Here is a 19,058-nt window from a genome sequence, read left to right as displayed (position 1 = left end):
GCTTGTCTGCCAGAAGCTGTCATAGATTGACTTTTTATCCAGTTTTAAGCCACATTTAACACTATATTGGACGTTTGGATCTTAACTATCGGGGAAACAAGCTGGGCAAATGTTAGCAGCTGCCCTGCTTGCTGATGAGCCGAACAGCGTTAGACAAACTGATTTTGAACGTGAAGCTGCTTTATTCAGTGCTTCAATGCTTGTCTGTTGGTTCAAATACATTTAACAGAAGCTAAGTTTCCATCCAATTGTCAATCGAATTATCTAAAGTTCGGTAAAAAAACTCATGCGAATAAAGCTGGTGAAAGTGTGTTTCCATCCAACGGCTTTAAAGCGAATAAAAACCTGTGTGTAACGACGTCACATGCTGTTTTGCGATCAAATTGGTATATCGAATTGATTTTAGACATCTTAAGGTGTTTCCATTCATTTTTGCACTGAATCGCACAACATTCAAGCAAACTTTTGCGAACAAAGTTTGCTAGACAAAATGGATTGTGTTGGTATCTACCAACAAATGATCAATATTGCACAAGTTGTAATAGTGCTTATGTGCCAGCTGATAGCGACATATCAAGCTATAATAAGAAAACAACGACACTATTAACACATTGCTATGATGATGCAGATGCAGATTCACGTAAATGCCCGACGACAACGGAGGCGGCCTGTGGTGTGGGAACGACAGCGCTCCAAACTGTTCTGGGAGATCGTGATTCAGAGTAAACCCTTTGGTTGAAGCATTTTCGGATGTTGTGTAATTTATTTGGCCCGTCCCTTTCCCCAGATGTCGCAAGCTATCGCCCTCCGGTTCCAACCGAGAAGCATATCGCCATTGCACTCTACAAACAGGCTACATGCACAGAGTATAGAGTGGTAGGCGAAACGTTTGGAGTCAGCAAAACCACCGTGCACCGGTGTGTTTACGCCGTGTGCAATGCCATACGAACGAGGATGATGCGAAGGTATATATACCTACCTGGAGTGAATGAGGCGCATGATATCTCACTGCGTAACTCCAGAGCGCACCTTGTGCCACAGGTGTCTGGCACAATAGACGGGACTCACTTAGACCCCCTGCTGAAGGCTACAGGGATTTTGTCAATAGAAAGGGCTGGCCATCAATCGTACTACAGGCTGTGGTAGATGATCGTTGCATCATAAGGGACATTTGTGTCGACACTCCTGGTAGTGCGTCTCCTTGTTCGTCCACTTACATCTGTCTTTGTTGACACCCGCCATGTGAGCAAACAGAGCGGAAATACTGGGCGGAAATGAACTAAAACCTCTTCTTCTTTGTTTTGTGGCAGGTTGCAACCATAAAATGACCTAAAACTTAATTTCCATCAGCGTTTATCGCATAAGCCGTATATCGATCAAGATATAATCCGATGAGACCGAACGTATTTCCTTTGAGTCGATATTCATGAAATTCAATCGATGATTCAATCGTTTCCATAAGGCATTTTTCATTCGATATCACTTAATTCAGATAAAAATGTGTGGATGGAAACATAGCTAGTGGCTTGCTGAAGTTAGATGCCTGAGAAGTCTTCTGCTCTGATACCAAGACAGGATAATTTCCTGTTGGTGCTGTATGCAAAAAGCTTTTGAAGCCTTTCTTCCCAAACAGGTCGGACTTGATGCCATAACCGTGGCTGTTGCCTCTGATGATGTCTTCCTGTTGAATGACACACGTCATTCACAGTGAGATTTGTTGCCTGTGCCACAGCCCTTGACTCCACGGGAACATGTTGTACTTTTAATGAGTTAATGCACTGTTCCTTGGAGAGCAAGAATAAACACATGCTTTAAGGTGTTGTGTCAGCTGGCTGTACAGTCTACACCTGATGAACTTTATCTTAGATGCTACACTGATTGCACTTTCTTTTCTAACATTGTTCAGGCTCTTCTCATTAATTTTTTTGATATACTTGTACCTATATAAATGAATGCACTATCTGTCCAATCTGAGTTTTCTATTGCACGACTAAAACAACTTTTGAACATACACGTTCCACCAAAACAAGTTCCTTCCCAGGGATATTTTGCAGCGGCTTCGTGCGGAGCTTAGCGCCGCCCATGACGATTGTGATTGGTTTAAAGAAATGCCAATAAAACAGAGCATGTTTTCCTCCCATCCCAGAATGCTGTAAAAGCAAAACAACATTCATTTATTTGACTGCTGCCGTCAGTCTGGACGTTCTTCCGGGCGTGTTTGTGAGAATTAATTTCATTATTTGCCTGTAGGGTAGACAGCAATCAGTTTTTGACGGATGATCACTTTTTGGCACGACAACTGTCGCACAAATGTACAAACACACACAAAAACATGCACGCACAGAGATTCCTGTATTAAAAGTTAGATTTTGTTTTGGTTGTTATGTTGTAACACAGCTTTTTTCCTGTATTTTTCTGTCTCTTAAATAGATTGTGTCATGATATTTTCAGTCCTGTATCTACATTAACAGTTGTAATGGTAAATAAGATTCAGGTCTGTACTTTGAATATACCACGGATTCATAACCCCATAAAACGCAGAAAAGTTCTACCTTCTGGAAGAAGAAAAAAATAGATATTGCACTGGTGGAAGAAACCTATCTTGATGGCATAGAACTTTTGAAGTTACAACAGAGAATATTTAGAAAGCATTTTTTTCTTCATTTACAATTAGAAGTAGGGGTGTTGCTATACTTATTAGACAGACCCTGCCTTTTAAGGCGGTTAGCTGTGTTAAAGTTGTGCACAACAATTTGTATGATATCCTACAAAATGATGGTGACCGCTGGCTGGTCACGTGACAGTCTCATGACAGTTCGGTTTAGCTGTCACTGGTAGCCAGGCATGGAGCACCATGAGGTTAAGGTTGTTTTAGCGGCCGTTGCAGTTGAGTTTAGCTAACAAAAGTTTACTTTCCTGTCGCTTTTTGTAGCTATACTGTATGTACCAATGGTTCATGAACAACCTGTGTTATGTTATAATTAAGGCAGCTTTCAAGGGCAAGATATTCTAATAATTAATGTTTTTAATCAATTGGATCACCCATCAGATTCTCTTATGTCAAAAGGGGATATGACAAAATGTAAATACAGTATTTGGATGTGAACATAAAATGAGCTCTATGCAAACAGCATCTGAATCTGTGCAGTAATAAGATTATTTATTTCATCAGATGGGTTGTTTGGAGCAGAATGAAATTTGAATGATTCTATACAGGTATTATTCTTTCAAGGGATGTCCCGATCAGGTTTTTTTGCCCTTGAGTCCGAGTCCGAGTCATTTGATTTTGAGTATCTACCGATACCGAGTCCCGATCCGATACTTCTATAATATATAAAAAAAGAATAAAGAAGAGCGAAAAAACAGATCCAGGATGTTCCTTATTTTTTATTTAATTCACCTTATTTTACGACCGCAGACATACTCGCGCTTTCCGCTTCAAGCTGCTTCCGTGTTCTACTTTGCCGGCATTTAACCAATAGCGTCTCTGCAACAAAGTCATGTCATGCCGCACGCGTTGCTATTTCTGTGTGGAGTCAAAAGGGTCTAACTCTGTGCCACCGCATAACTATAGATGTGTTAAAAAATAATGAGAATACGGGAGGTAACGTCCGATTCCGATTGAGTCTGAAACCACGTGATCGGCTCTGGACATCCCTAATTCTTTCCTCATGATCCCATATTGAATACTGGTGCCAGCAGCAAGCACCACAGAATAATCCCAGAAGGTTGTGCAGCCAGAAAGTGATTTTGAAGTACATGTGAATAATTCAGAACTATCCCAAAAATAACAACTTTTCCTGAAATGCCCTGTAATGTGCTGCAGTTTCAGTCACGCTATAAAAGCTTCCAGGCATAAAAAAGGATTGTTCCACTGCTTTGTACTTGGCTGCTGTTACTTTGTAAGTGGCCTCAAATAGCAGGGGAAAGAAGTTGCTATAATTTTACTATTTAAATCCCCAAAGGCATGTGTGATGATGTCAGATGTATGACTACCAGACTTCCCACTTTGAATGGAACAAACACTGACTAAGTTTACATGCACATAATATTCCGGTTTTAGCCCTTATTCCGAAAAAGACTAAGCTGTTTACATGGCTAATGAAACTGAATATTCAACTAATATTCCCGTTTACATGTAGCCGTGAAAAATAAGATTTTTTTTAAAGTTTACCAGCGGTGGAGGACTTGTTGGACCGTGCAAACACAGCCTCCCTCTTTCATTCCTTCAACCAGCTTCTTGAAAAGGTCGGCGTAGACTTGATATCCAAGTCTTTGATAATGTTTAAAAGTAGCTGTGTTTCTCCTTCTTATCGGGTCTACAGCCTTGCAAACTGTTGGCTGGTTGGTTTGTGAACAGTAACCATAGCAACGCACAGAGCTGACCATAAGCCAGAAACAGGCAAGAGAGGCCGTAAACTGGGCATAAACTGCGGTAAAAACCCTGATTGAGACGCATATCCCGAATCCGCTGTATACATGTCCAATATTGAAAGCCAAACTGTTCAAATACACGTGATTTCTCACATGTAAACAACACGTTAACAACATGTAAACAACACGGAAACAACACGTTGATTTTTCACACGTAGACAACATGTAGACAAAACATTAACAACACGTTGACAACACGTTAACAACACATTGACAACACGTAAACAACGCGTAAACGTGTAGACAACGTGTAGACAACGTGTAGACAAAGCATTGTTTACGCGTTCATTTCACGTGATTTTGATTTTGAGATTTTCGATCTGACAGACCTTTATCAGAGCATGCATCTCAACATTGGATAGGCAGGCAGAAATAACCAATCAATCACATTCCAATCACTGGCAGTAACAACACACACAACACATCCACTTCCTGGGAAATGTGGTTTTTAAATACTGAATATACTGTGAGGAATTCCAATAGAAGCTGTACCTGCCCCTTATATGATTGCTAGTCACTTGGAAAATGCAAAATATATCATATGTAAGCCGTTTGAGGAATTTAAGAAGGAACATGTTTCTATTAGTGTTAAAAACTTAACTGTAAAAACAAAAACATATAAATTAGTATATTCCAGCTCAAAAGCACAACCCATCGATGTTCCTTTACATTGTAGGAAGAAATCTCCAATGAAGAAGAAGTAGCAAATAAATGTACTGAGTAGCAGGGCTTCCTTAGTGCGGCCTTTTAGATAATTTTCCAGAGCCTCAAGATACCTACATTATACGTCATCACATTAAGCCACACACAATAAAAAAAACAAAAACGGCTTGACTGAAGTGCAACAGGTGCAAATATGTTGCGGGCAGCTTAATTGCTTGTTAACCCTGGTGTTGTCTTCCCTTTTGTGCATACAACCCTTTCCCTCCTGGTCAAAAATTACCCGCCTTCACTAAACCCCTAAAATAAAGCAGCTTACTGTAATTGAGTTGTGAATCCCAAATATATTTAGGGTGAAGAAACAACCTGTCATTGATCACAAAGTGTGTGAATATCTGAATTTTTCCTCTTCACAGTGCAAAAAGACTACATTTATTCAGTGAAGACACCAGTTGTTTTTATACAAGCTTTGTCATAATGCTTTTCTTTACTAAAGTGGAGATTTATTATAAATATTATAATTTTTTAAGGTGCTGCATATGTGGTTAATAAAGAATATTTTTGTATCAAGAGATAGTACTTGTGGATCTCTGCATCCCAAAGACTAGATTCAGCCTTGCCTCAGGACCTGTGTGTGTGTGTGCTAAGATTTGCAGCCCTATGTAGCAGGTCAATCTCATCCATCCTTTTGCAGCCATCAGGTAGAAAGTTGAGGCAATGTCTTGGGCATGGGAAACAGCATATCATCTTAATTCCAAAAGAAAAGAAAAAAAACAATGTATTCTACGTAATATTTTTGGTTTGGTTACACATTGGATCTGAGGGTTTATACAATAAAGATAATCATAAAAATACAGTTTCATGTATTTGTATTATGTAGGCTATTGTAGGCCTGTATGATTCAGATTGCTCGGCCGGCGGCCGGCAGCAATCTGAAATGGAATGACGCCTATCCACGACTGACGGCGCAAAACCAGGCGGCAAACGAGTCCACTCACCCACCCTGAAAGAGTTCTTATAAAGTATACTAGCATTGTAACATGTTATATGGCGGGTCTCTAATGGGAGTTGTAGTTTGAAAAATACCTTGGTATATTTTATATTATATATATTATAAGTAAAGGTTGGCAGTGTAGAATTCTGGATACACACTGTTTTTCGGGTTGGTGAACACACTGGTGTCATCAAATTTTGAAAATCTAATCGTTAAATAGGTGAAAATAGCTTATGAGGTACTGTCACATATGTGCAATATATAGTTAATATTCATTTTCAACCATTAAACAATTAGATATTTAAAATCGAATTACACAAATGTATTTACCATTATATTAAACTCCATAAATTAGTATTAATTCAGTATTTACAACTTCCCTTTCTATGAAAAACACTATTATATTTTTTAAACTACAGTTCCCTACAGTCGCGTCATGGGCCTGGGTACAAATCATCACCACAGCTGTAGTTTTCCGGTTTGCAAATATCTAGGGTTTTAAAAATATATATCTACTGACTGTACACAATATTTAGTACAGCCAAAATATTAATTACACTGTATCTAAATGATCTACGTTAACAAAAAGTAAAGATGACGCAACCATCCCCCTCAACAATCTGCTGTGATATCCTCACAACCAGCATGCATTGCACCTAGTAGAAGGTAATCAACTTTTACAACAATAACATATAACTATTATGTATAATATATGTGTGACAGGTTATTGTTATTGTTGGTTTGTAAAGTTTGATGGATGGTGTTGAAGCTAGAATGTCCCCAAAAAGGCAGCAGTGGAGCAAAAGGTGGTAATGTTATCTTGATGAAAATAATTTATAATTGAATAGTAAATTTATTGAATTTAAGTTAATAACATCATTTTTTATAAGCTACACAAAAAAGAAGAAATGACAAAGAAAAGAAAATGGAAGAAATTACAGGATCCTTTGCATGTTAAATAGTGGTAGGCAACCCCCCCAGGCTTACAGAAATGGTTTAACTTTACTGCTCAGCAGCCAATGGGAACTTAGGACACTCACCCATTCAAACTGGAGAAGTAGCCAAATGGCTCAAAATCACGTGAAATGAATGCGTAAACAACGCGTTGTCTACGCGTAGTCTACATGTTGTCAATGTGTTGTTAACATGTTGTTAACGTGTTGTCTACGTGTGAAAAATCAACGTGTTGTTTACGTGTTGTTAACGTGCTGTTTACGTGTTGTTTACGTGTGAGAAATCACGTGTATTTGAACAGTTTGGCTTTCCATAGTCCAAAGGATGCCTGTAAAAACCTGAATAATACTGGAATATCCTACATGTCTTAATCGGAAAATGCTATATTCGGAAAAAGGCCCTATTCGGAATATCCAACTATGCTATGAACTATGCTTAAATATGCTGTTTACATGACCTGTATCAAAACTAATAGTGGAATATTGATCAAGTTTAAAAGTAGCTGTGTTTCTGTAATGTAATTTAAATGTAATTTCCCCCCTGGGGATCAATGAATTATGTCTTCTTCTTCTCCTTCTTTTCTTTTGGGCATGCATATTTACTGCAGCCCTGCAAACTGTTGGCTGGGTTTGGGTACAACAACCAGAGCAACGCACAGAGCTGATAATAAGCCGTGAACAGGCAAGAGGCCGTAAACTGTCACAAACTGTGGTAAAAAACCTGATTGAGACGCAGATTCTGAATGTGTTGTATACATGTCCAAGAATGCTTCTAAAGTCAGAATAATACCGGCATATCCCACATCTTAATCGTAAAATGCTATATTCGGAAAAAGGCCTTATTTGGAATATTCAAACAGAATATGCTGTTTACATGACATGTATAAACATATATTAAACCTTTATTTATACTTGAGATATCATTGAGGGGCAAACCTTATTACCATTGACATCAAGTCAATTACAAAGACAAAAAAACTATACAAAGCTACACCATCATAAGAACAAAAAAAAGCTCCTAAAATAAAATTAGGAAAATTAGGATGTAAAAGAAAATACTATTATGTAAGCAATTACAAGTAGAAATTTGAAAGTTTAAAATCAGATTTCAAAAATGTACAAAAGGTACAAGTGAGTGCTGTATTTTGTTCCAGTAGTCCGGTCACTACAAGTAAAAGCAGTTTTTCCAAGCCAGTCAGGTAGTATGGTAGTTTTCCAATAAGAGCCTTATTGATGAAGAGATACCAGTGAGTATCACGTCTCGCTTGTAGAGAAGACCACCCAACCCTGTCATATAAAACACAATGATGGGTACCATAGCCATGAACGGTTATAAATCTCAAGGCAGAGTGATAGACTGAGTCTAGAGATTTAAGAGTTGAAGAGCATGAAGTGTCTATAAATCACATCACCGTAGTCCAAGAATGACATGAAAACTGCCTCAGCAACCCTTTCTCTACAAATAGTGGGAAAGATGTTTTTATTTCTGTAGAAATAGCCAACTTTTTGCCTGAGTCGGCACCCAAGATTATCAACATAACATTTGAATGAGAGCTTTTAGTCAATCCAGATGCCGAGTTATTTATATTCTGTGACTCTTTCATCGTATGTCCGTTCATAGTGGAAATATTAAGGTTAGTGTAATCTATCGCTCTGGTTCTGGAAAATAGCATAAACTTTGTTTTATCAGCTTTTATTACTAAGTCTTTTTAAGAGCCTCTTGCAGAATGTAAAATAAATCATCTGCGTACAGACTGGCATGACAGTTTACCAATGATGATGATATGAGTGATGTACGTTAAATGATTTAAAAAAAAAGATTACCTTTGATCTGCGCCGCAGCCTTTTCAGGTATTACACCAAATTCTGTGACCCATCAGAATGTGTGCTCTGTAGCCCCCTCTACCTGCCGAAAATCATTTTGTGACTTCCTGGGAAAAATCAGACCCGAACTAAAAACTATACAAAAATAGCGTTCTTTTCACTGTTAATCTCGTTTCCTGTTAGAGGTCATTTATGATCATCAGATGAAAAATTACACAGTTTCAGAAACATTTAAAAGTTACATATTGTCACTTTAAATACTTAAATAAATCAACAAATTATGAACTACTGAAACTCAACTCATATGACACGTTATCTCTTCATTTCATGATAACAGAATTAGACTTTTATATCATTTTAATTTTTTAATTTTTTAGACATTTTTATTTTAAAATCTCTTTTTCATAAGTCTTCCCCAACACTTTAATTTCATCCCACTTTTCATGACAATGGTGTTGTCACCACCCTCTCTCCTTTCAGACAATCACATTCCCCCTGCCTCTCTTAAGTTAGCAAGCTCAACAACTGCTACCAAATTTAGCCTGTTACCTCCTGTTAGCTAGAGTAACAACAATGCTAACGTTATTTGGAATCAGCTAACTACAGGCTGCTGCTGTAGGTAAACATAGTATACAAATATTATGTGAATACACCGCGGTCATAACAATAGTTTTCCACCACATTTGGATGACAGCTGCGTATCGGGTGGAGTATCTGTGACATGCCGCACAGCTCTGTTCTCTGTTTAGCTCATATACTGTAAAAATAATAGACATAGCATCAGTGATGTCACCCATTGGTTTGTGGCGTTTTGCCGTCACCATCTTGGTATCATGGAGCCAGAAGTGACCATATTTGGACAAAAGGGTGGAGTTGGCGAGGATGACGCGTCTAAGCCAGTGTTGTTAATGGTTTCAATGGCGCTTCGCTAAACTAAATGATAAAGAGGGAAAGTTGCCGATTTTCAACCCTTGATGCGAGTCATCCAGCGGAGTTTTTACTGTTGGGTAAATGGGGACCTCCGGGTTGGTGTTTTAACATTAAACCATGTTGACATGTTCTAGAAAAAATGAACCTGAAAATGAGCATATTTCTCCTTTAAAGGCACCCAATTCCAATTCTTTCTTGCTGTTTTCTGTAATGTATTAGCCTAAATTGCTAACTAAATTACCCAAAGAGGTAACTCAAGTTTGATTCTGTCACAATAAGTTGACATGGTTTTCAGTAGTTTCAGATGTAACATTTTGTCTTTTGTCTCTCTGTAACAGCCTACACAGACAAGATCAAGGAGATGTCAATGCTGTCTCTGCTCTGCTCCTGCTTCTACACACAGCCACATCCCAACAGCCTCTATCAGTATGGAGGTCAGTCTGTCTGTCTGTCTGTCTGTCTGCCTGCCTGCCTGCCTGCCTACCTGCCTGTCTGCCTGCCTGTCTGCCTGTCTGTCTGACAAACTCTAGATAGACCAAAAGCCGTCTTGGTTTGTCTTCCACTGTTCCAACAATCACTACTCTGGTTTGGTTGAAATAAACCCTTAACTTACCCATTTACATTTATTTAGTAAAAGTATTGTATATTTACATGGAGTCTGGTGAGTTTGGTGATTTATGAGCTGTTTCATATTAAACAAAAAGGTCTCTGTAGGGATTAGGGATATTTCCGTTATGTTGTCAGACACTTTTTTGGCGATACTGCCAGTTACAGCGTTGTTGCTCAATACTGGACCAATTTCAAAAGAAAATGTTGACATTAGTCACTTAGACACTAATGAATGGGAAAAATAGGGTGCAGGTTACAGTATAAGTACAAATAAAGTCCCTGTGACAAATAACACTTTAGAAAAACCACAGGCTTTTGAATGAGCCTGTGGTTGTTGGAACTAGCTAATGAAAAAAAGTCATATTGCTGTATGGGACAAATACTCAACCAGGTTTCTGTGTGAGAGCACTGAACAAAATGCCTTTTTTTGTAATTAAGTGCTTTTTAAATTAAGTGTAAATGTCTTTGCTCTGCTGCACTTTGTACTGGGAGTGTGGCCTTTTGTAATAAACAAATAAATAGCTTGCTCACTGCAGGGCTCGAATGCCCACTTATAACCCTGCAGTTGGATAAAAGCGTCAGCTAAATGACATGTAATGTAATATAATGTAATGATTATTTTATGATCTGCTCACTTTCAGCTCAGCACCTGCCCTCTTTGGTTTGGATGTGTAAGCATACTTGTGTGGCCTTTTGGCCAAGTTAAAGCCACCCTTATCCAATAGATACTGAGTCTTGCAAATTGTTAATCTTAAGGTTATAAGCAGAGGGGCATACATTTTACACTGGTGGGCAGCCATCTGCCGGTGCCAGTTGGGACGCAGAGACACTGATACAGATCTATAGATATGGAGAAATATCAATCATAATGATTATAGCAGTTGGTATGATGAACAGTGGCAATTATAGTAACAAGAAAGATAATGGAACTATGACTGGAAAGAATAGTTGTAGCAGTTCAGGGCATAGCAGGGCATAGGGCATAGCAGGGCGTTGCAGGGCATCCGCAAATACAGTATTTTTGACAACAATGCTGAGACACAGTCAAGAGCTGTATCACCCACCACTCTTATATATATATATATATATATAAAAAAAAATTTTAAAAAGTGACCAAAGGAAAGAAAAAAAAAAACTTGCACCTAATAAACAGCTCACTAACTTGTGTTTTATCGTGGCTGTGTCAGACCTGGAGGTGAAGGGCTTGAACAAGCGAGCATCGGGACAGTCGTTTGAGGTCTTCCTTAAGGATCTGGATCAGTTCGGGGACAAAAGCCAGGCTCAGCCCCTGCCCTCCCCTCCGAGGAGGGAGGTATCCCTGGAGGAACTCCAGAAGAGGCTGGAGGCTGCTGAGGAAAGGAGGAAGGTATGCACATATGTCATCACAGTATGGTCTCATGATGGAGTACCACCGCATATCTTTTTATTTTATTTGACCTAGTTAAAGGTGATTCATCTGCATTGAGCCACATTAAGCTCATCAAGCTCCTTTCATTTTCAGTTGAGAATTTTCAGGTCATTGTTCTCCCACCGTACTGATTCTATAATAGCTCAGATTGTTTTTATTAAACAACATTATGCTCTTAATGTAATATTAACCTATTTTTAAAACCCATAATAGAGTTAACTAAAGTCTTGTCATTCTTAAGATCTTAAAAAGTGAATTATATATATACATATATATATATATATATATATATATATATATATATATATATATATATATATATATATATATATATATATACATATATATAATTAAATAAATAAAAAGTTATCTTATCTTCTAATTTTTCACGCAGTTGAAATCAAAATTTGGCTCAGTCATTGTATCATCCATGTGATGGATGTAAAATTGCAGTTTGTAAGATGATATTACATGCAGATACTATGATTTATGGGAATCCCTTATGTTGCACAGTTTTAGACCATGCCTTAGGCTAACCAGACGTGCCGTGATATAAGCATACATCAATATCATTTTGAGTGAAAAAACGAACAAAAAATCCACAAAAGTCGAAGGTACATGACTGTGTACATATTTTCATTATCGAGCGAAGGAACTACTCATCCCATAAACCACCGCACACCACTGAATAAAGGAAGCTAACGTTAGTTTAGCTAACAGCTAATTGAGCTGAGACAGCATGTAATAACTTTAAAAGACCCTCAAAATAAACCTGAAAATAACCGTTAAAATATATATCAGCTGTCAAGTCAGCTGTAGCCTGCTTTTCCCAGTGTTTAGTGTGAGTTAACATTATTTTAGACTGAATCAAGCTGTCAGCTAGCGGTTAGCCGAATTAGCTGTTAGCTAAACTAACATTAGCTTCCCAGTGGAGGCTAACAGCAGAAGCGTGGAACAGATCGTGATTCGTGCAGTGTCGTAAATCCTCGTGAAACAGAATTATCATCTTGCGCATGCACATGACGGATTGTGCAGGCAGCACAGATCGGGTACTGACAGCTCCCCCTCCTCACCAGCATGAGTTCCACCAATCAGAGGCATCACTGTGGGATTGTGGGATTGTTCAGGATTGTGGGAAATAAAGTACTTATCGAAGACATCGCAAATAAAAGACATTTATCTCAAAACAAGGTTGGTGCCCCATGAACTTTTAGTGTCTATATGAGCATATACAATCGCTTAGTCATGTCAGCATGCTGGTTTTAAGTCTACCATCGATGGTTACGATTTATGGCTTATACTCCAATTGTCAATGTAGAAATTGCATTGCATTTTTACTTCCTGAACCCGCTGTGTGCTGTTGAGCTCTATTACTGGCCTGCACATTCAAATGCTGCCTCCCCACCTCCCCCCCCTACCATCAACTGTCGCTGCCTGTTGCTGATTGGCTGTAACAATGTTGCGTGGCTCTTGCCCTCCTTTCTGTTTGTTTTACATTTACACAGCCAGGCCAGTGTATTAACAGTCATTATTTTAGTTTCCTTTTATAGATATGTGACACTTTCTGATAATTGCTGTATTTGCACCTTTACTACAAAGATCACTTTGCTGGAATAATTTTTTAACAAAACAAAAGAGTATAGAATAGAAATAGTAGAATATTTTGTATAATCAGGTTTCAAAATGTTACTTGTTTAAAATAACTGTTGTTGTTGTTGTTGTTGTGCTATAGTGCTGTATAAAACGTGCAGTCACGACATGCAGTCGTTGGATCTATTTGTTTTTATTTAAAACATCTTCAACAGAGTTCAGATGAATGTAAGCTTTCACATTGTGTGTTTTGCTGGCAGTAGCCTTCAGAACCTGGTGTGTATTTGTCCAACCTTGACACTGTCTGTCACAGACAAAACATTTTCATTGTGAATACCAAGTTGCTTCACAACTTGTTCTCCAAGTATTTGATATATTAAATGTCTGTGTTTGTTGTAAGGCTATATTACCATTTGATATATTTTGACTGCACACTGAGATTACCGAAAGGTACCAAAGGTTACTGTATAATGAAGGACAATTCCAGACACTGTAAAGACTTTTTAATGTCTGCCAGCTCAGCTGCCACTGCCTAACTGGCACAAGGAAGTGTTATGTCATAATTATAGCCACATACATTTGCACAATTAATAGGGTGTGCAAGACGACAATTATGCAACATAGAAACAAAGACAATAGACCTACGGCACAGCAACAGGAACAAACATCACTGAGCAGATAGTGCTGTAATCAAGCAGTACAAGTAAAACCTGTTACAATAGGGTGGGGATTAACTAAGGGACTGTGTTGAAACTTCAGTGATTGGCAAGTTTTTATTTCCAAACAGCATGAGCTATTAAACCACTTTGAAACGTAAAAGCCAACCCCTGCAGATTTATTATGTTTTTTTGTGCACTAATGTCTTATTGACTGTACCTTTAAAGCTGTCAGGAAATTTAGCTACTTGACAGCAGGTCTACTCGACGAACAGGCATCATCACAGTGACTTCATCCTCACTGTCTGTGCCCCCCCTCCCCGCTGTAGTCCCAGGAGGCCCTGGTGCTGAAGCAGCTGGCGGAGAAGAGGGAGCACGAGCAGAAGGTTCTCCACAAGGCGCGCGAGGTGACCCACATCTTCAGCAAGAAGACAGAGGAGAAGCTCATCCAAAAGATGGAGATCAGCAAGGAGAACCGGGAGGCCCACCTCCATGCTCTCAAACAAAGGCTACGTGAAAAAGCAAGTCTTCCCATTCTGTGATCATTTGTTATTGTGGGTATAAAACATATGTGACCCGAATGTTTCTCTCTAACAATTTGGATTATGTCAAACCAGCATAAAGTGGACACAATTGCCATTTTCCCCATATTGATTAGAAGTGTTCACACATACCTTAAAATAAAAAGGAATTCATTGTGGTCGTACAGTTTACCTGTTGCTTACAGGACTGTGCCCTTATGGCTGTGACTGGGGAACTAAGGCTACTTGGTTAAAGTTCTAATTCTTAAAGAAAAAGGTCAACATACGTTTAATGAGAAGATTAAAAGAGAAAATTAATACTAGGGGTGGGGGATATGGCCCTAAAATAATATTACAATATTTCAGGGTATATCTGGGATGATAACATTCTTGAGCATACGAAGAAATACTGATATTAATATTTCAAGAACATACAATTGCAACAAAATAAGTGTATAGTGTTATAAGTCAGCCTAAACGTTAACAGTTTGCCTTCAAATATTCAGTAAAACCAAAAAACTACTCAAAGTGAGATTCAGATTCTGTATAAAATGTAAATAGTACAACACAGTGCACATCTAAAGTTGCCAAATTAACAGGCAATTATGTCAACAAGTCAGAATGTTGCCATTAAACGTGTTTAAAATGATATTTATTATTTTAAAATTTTAATTATTTTGAAAATGATGTTATTGTTGTGAAAGATATAATATGACACACCCCTAGTGGACTCACAAGCATGTATGATTTTCTCATCCAACTATCTGCCAGAAAGCAAATAAGTGTATTTCCGAAAAGGAACTATTCCTTAAGATTTTAGTCCTGGTTAATTTGGCAACACCCCTGGTTACTGGTGGTAACAATGGGTGTGTTTTATTAATAGAAAATGTTTGAAATTACACATTTTGACCATCCTCCCCCTAAAATAATGCTTGCATATGTTGTTTGTTCAAGTAGCAATTACGACCTATATTTAGGTTTCCAGTGGCGGCGCCCTCTACTGGCCGTAGTAATTATGACGGGAGCAAAGCAGGAAGTAAGGTGAGGAGGTTGGTTGCGGTGGTGGATGGGTCAAACAAACAAAGGACTTTCACCCAGGAGACCGGGCTTCATTGACTATAAAAGTAAACAGAGTTGCTGGTGTTGATCAGAGGTTTTTTTTTACTTTGCGGAACAAACGGAGCTACGAAGTAGCTTCTGATTTTAACCCAAACCACAATCTTTTTCTAAACTTAACTAATTAGTATTGGTGCATAAACCTAACCAAACTGAGACTGTTTCACAGCATTAAGGACTCTGGTTTAGATATAAGGTCGTTTTACTGCCACCGCTAGGGCGCTAATTTATGAAACACTCCTGTGGGTCGTATTAGAGGGGAAGAATAAAGGGCCGATACCGTCATATGGTTTGGACTGGTTGCCATTAAGACACTAGAGGTTGCAGAAGTTCACTCAATGCAAATTTATTTGCAAGTAAAAATGTACGGTGTACCTGAACTGCAAACCATGACAGCAATTTGGCGATTTGCTGTCATGTTGTGGTAATTTGCTGTTGTGTTGTGCTGGTGTGTTGTGGCGATTTGCTGTCATGTTTTGCATTTCAGGGCTACCGAAAAAACGAGTTGTCCCGGACACATCAACCGACTACAGGCATAACCAATTAAGTATAGACTATTGATTGTTATTTGCGTACAACTATCACAGAGAGAAGAGTCTCCTCTCGGAGTCCTAATTTTCTTTAAACATGATACTCTAAGGTGCAACATGAACACAATGTGTACATGCGTGTACATGATTGATAGTGTACCTTGCTAAACTTACAGAACATGGTGAGGTTACATTTGTCTGATTTCTTGATTAGAATTGATTACATGCCAGACATCACAAGACTGAACCTAGTAAAACAATATTTGACAGAGATAAGTATTTACAATAAGGTTTTTTTCCCATAACAACCTCCCCAAGTAGTTGTAGTCAAATCATAACGTTAACCGTATGTTTAAAACTGCACCTGTTTTACAACGTGCGCCTGTTGCTGGTACAAGGATGTGTAATCTGAGAGAAAATACATTTCCTTTAAAATGTAATTGAGGATACAGTTTAGTTGTATGGGAACATCATTTTTTTAGGAGACAGGGTTGACAGAAGAGTAACTGTCAATAAAAGCTACGCCTCTAATTTCCCCAATGGCACTGGCTGTTTTTTCTGCATTATGAAATGCGCACCTGCGGAAGCTTTTCTCTTCCATGCATGTGTGAATCTCTTGTGTGGTACTCAGTTTTAATCCAACGCAGGATGAATGAACGTTACTGAATTAATTGAATGGCTATTGCTGAAGAAATAGCAAACATAAAGAGTAACAACAATTAGGTTTGATATAATGAAACTCATAAGGATTAAATGTAACTTTAATGTTACACAAGTGATTTTTAGTTGAGGTTACTGTAAAGTTCTAGTTATTTAAATAAATCTTCCATCCAACCCTCTCACACATGTACCTTTACTATGCATCACACTATCGGATGTCAAACTCAAATCACTTCCAGCCACTGACTGGGACAGCCCTGATGGCAGATTCTAGTTCACTTCTCATGAAATGCAGCAGATCTTGTATTTAAAGACAATGTGTTTGTTCATAAAATTTTAGTAAGCCAGGGAAAAAAAATATCAATTATATGCCATGAATACCCTACAAAATAAATACAAAGATTAGTAAAAACAGTTGAAAGTCATTATTAAATGAGCACTGTTGATGTAACTTAGTGATTCTAAATGTTTCCACTTTGGAAACATGCAGCTTCATCCACAGAGTTTGACATACAGCATGTGATGTAAGTATCCCTGGTGGTTGTAAACTAGAGTGAATTACTACTGTAAAAAGAAACAAAGGTGGTGGCTGAGAGCAGGTACTGCATGTTAAACATTAACTAAAACTAGACATGTTATTCAACCACCAACCCCTCAGGAAGGCTCAACATTAAATAGCTTCCATCCAGAAACATGCATAGCAGGAAAGTGTTGCTGTGGAGAAGAGCTTGAAGCTGACAATACAGAAGCCTCTTTAGTGAGTTTTAATGACAAAAAATCAAGCAGACAAGCAATGGCTGAAAACCAAGTTGAACAGAGCACTGGGCTTCCTGGAACACAAAGTTACTGCATCTTTGCATAATGTTTCTGGAGAGTTTTAGCAGCTCAGTGGTCAGCAGTGTTTCCAGTCTTCAGGGATAAAAAAAAAAAAGTTGTACCTTTAAGTTTCAAGTTCCACAGAAGCCCCACCTTATGTTAGTCATTAAGTTTCATTTTCCATCATGTGAATGACAGTTTACAGTTTATTGCTTTATTTTACAGGAAGTCCACGCTGCTGAGGTACGCAGGAACAAGGAGCTTCAGGCTGGCCTCTCAGGCTGAAGAGGTTTTCTACCCTCTGTCAGTGGATGTTACTTTTGAAACTCTTCTGTGTGTCAACGTTTTCCTATTGTTCAGTATTCACCTATATCACCCTACAGTGCACCTTTCAGGACCCAAACTAGTTGTTAATCAGCACCAAATACTGTTACTCATCTGTTTCATTTTTGGTAAACCACATATTTGAAGAAGTGTGGATACGTGTTCTGATAGCAGAGTCAAGTTCAGCTGAAATAAAGTACAATCCTGAGCCAAACAAGGTCTGTGTTCTAAAAATCATGACTCCTGCCAGGACTATCCAAAGCTTTTAAGGCCTGTGGGCCAATGTGATGTGTGCACATTGAAAGAACCTTCAGCCCAAAGACCTGAAGCCATGGAGCAGCTTAAAGCTCTAAAACAACATTTTAAGTTGTCATGGGTGGCAAAAACTGAACTGTTTTAAGAAGAGAAAGTTAATTAGATACTTTAGCAGAATTAATTTTACTACAACATAACATTTTATACTGGGTTACTCTACCATAGTTTTACACATGAAGTTCAATTCAGTCGACAGCTTGTTAAAGCAGTTGTATAATGTCTTCTGTGGGTCTGACGGAGCGTCTCAAAGTCTGAGGAAATAACACAGATGAACGTATCTGTGACACTGTAGGTAACAACATGCTAATGTTAATGTGCTAACATGCCTACTAACAACAGTTTGAAGTTATCAAGCTGATGTTGCCGCATGTTACCATATTGGCCTTCTAACATCTCGGTTAGCATGTTAATATATGAAATGTATATTTGACCTCTTAGCAGTAAACATTGTGCAGTAATTATCAGTCTCTAGGATTCATTATCTGGCACCATGGATGTCTGTACACAAATTGAGTTCATGTGTTACGAGAATGACGGCTCTCAGCGTGTCTAGGGTAACATTAAGTTCATTCCCTAACATAAAGTGTATTTTGTAAATAGAAGGCTGGCAGTGGGGGGTGTGTGAGCAGAAAGGAGCAGTTTTGTGGCAAAATCTGATTGGTTCAAATAAAAGAGCCAACACCCTCAATCAGCTGGTTGAGATGGAATCAGGAAGGGG

General features: G+C 38.4%; 1 protein-coding gene across 1 annotated transcript in view; it reads left to right on the top strand.

Moving 5' to 3' along the window:
* Positions 1–18,242, top strand: part of stmn3 (stathmin-like 3) — a 34,968-nt gene extending 16,726 nt beyond the window's left edge. The window contains exons 2-5 of the mRNA XM_031277291.2: positions 10,134–10,229; positions 11,592–11,770; positions 14,388–14,579; positions 17,927–18,242. Of these exons, the coding sequence (XP_031133151.1) occupies positions 10,134–10,229; positions 11,592–11,770; positions 14,388–14,579; positions 17,927–17,986 (527 nt within the window). The 3' untranslated portion in view covers positions 17,987–18,242. The remainder of the gene's footprint in view (positions 1–10,133; positions 10,230–11,591; positions 11,771–14,387; positions 14,580–17,926) is intronic.
* The last annotated feature ends 816 nt before the right edge of the window (positions 18,243–19,058 follow it).

Source organism: Sander lucioperca, chromosome 6, assembly GCF_008315115.2.
Source record: "Sander lucioperca isolate FBNREF2018 chromosome 6, SLUC_FBN_1.2, whole genome shotgun sequence".
NCBI classification, from domain to species: domain Eukaryota; kingdom Metazoa; phylum Chordata; class Actinopteri; order Perciformes; family Percidae; genus Sander; species Sander lucioperca.
This window is presented reverse-complemented; position numbering and strand designations above follow the sequence as displayed.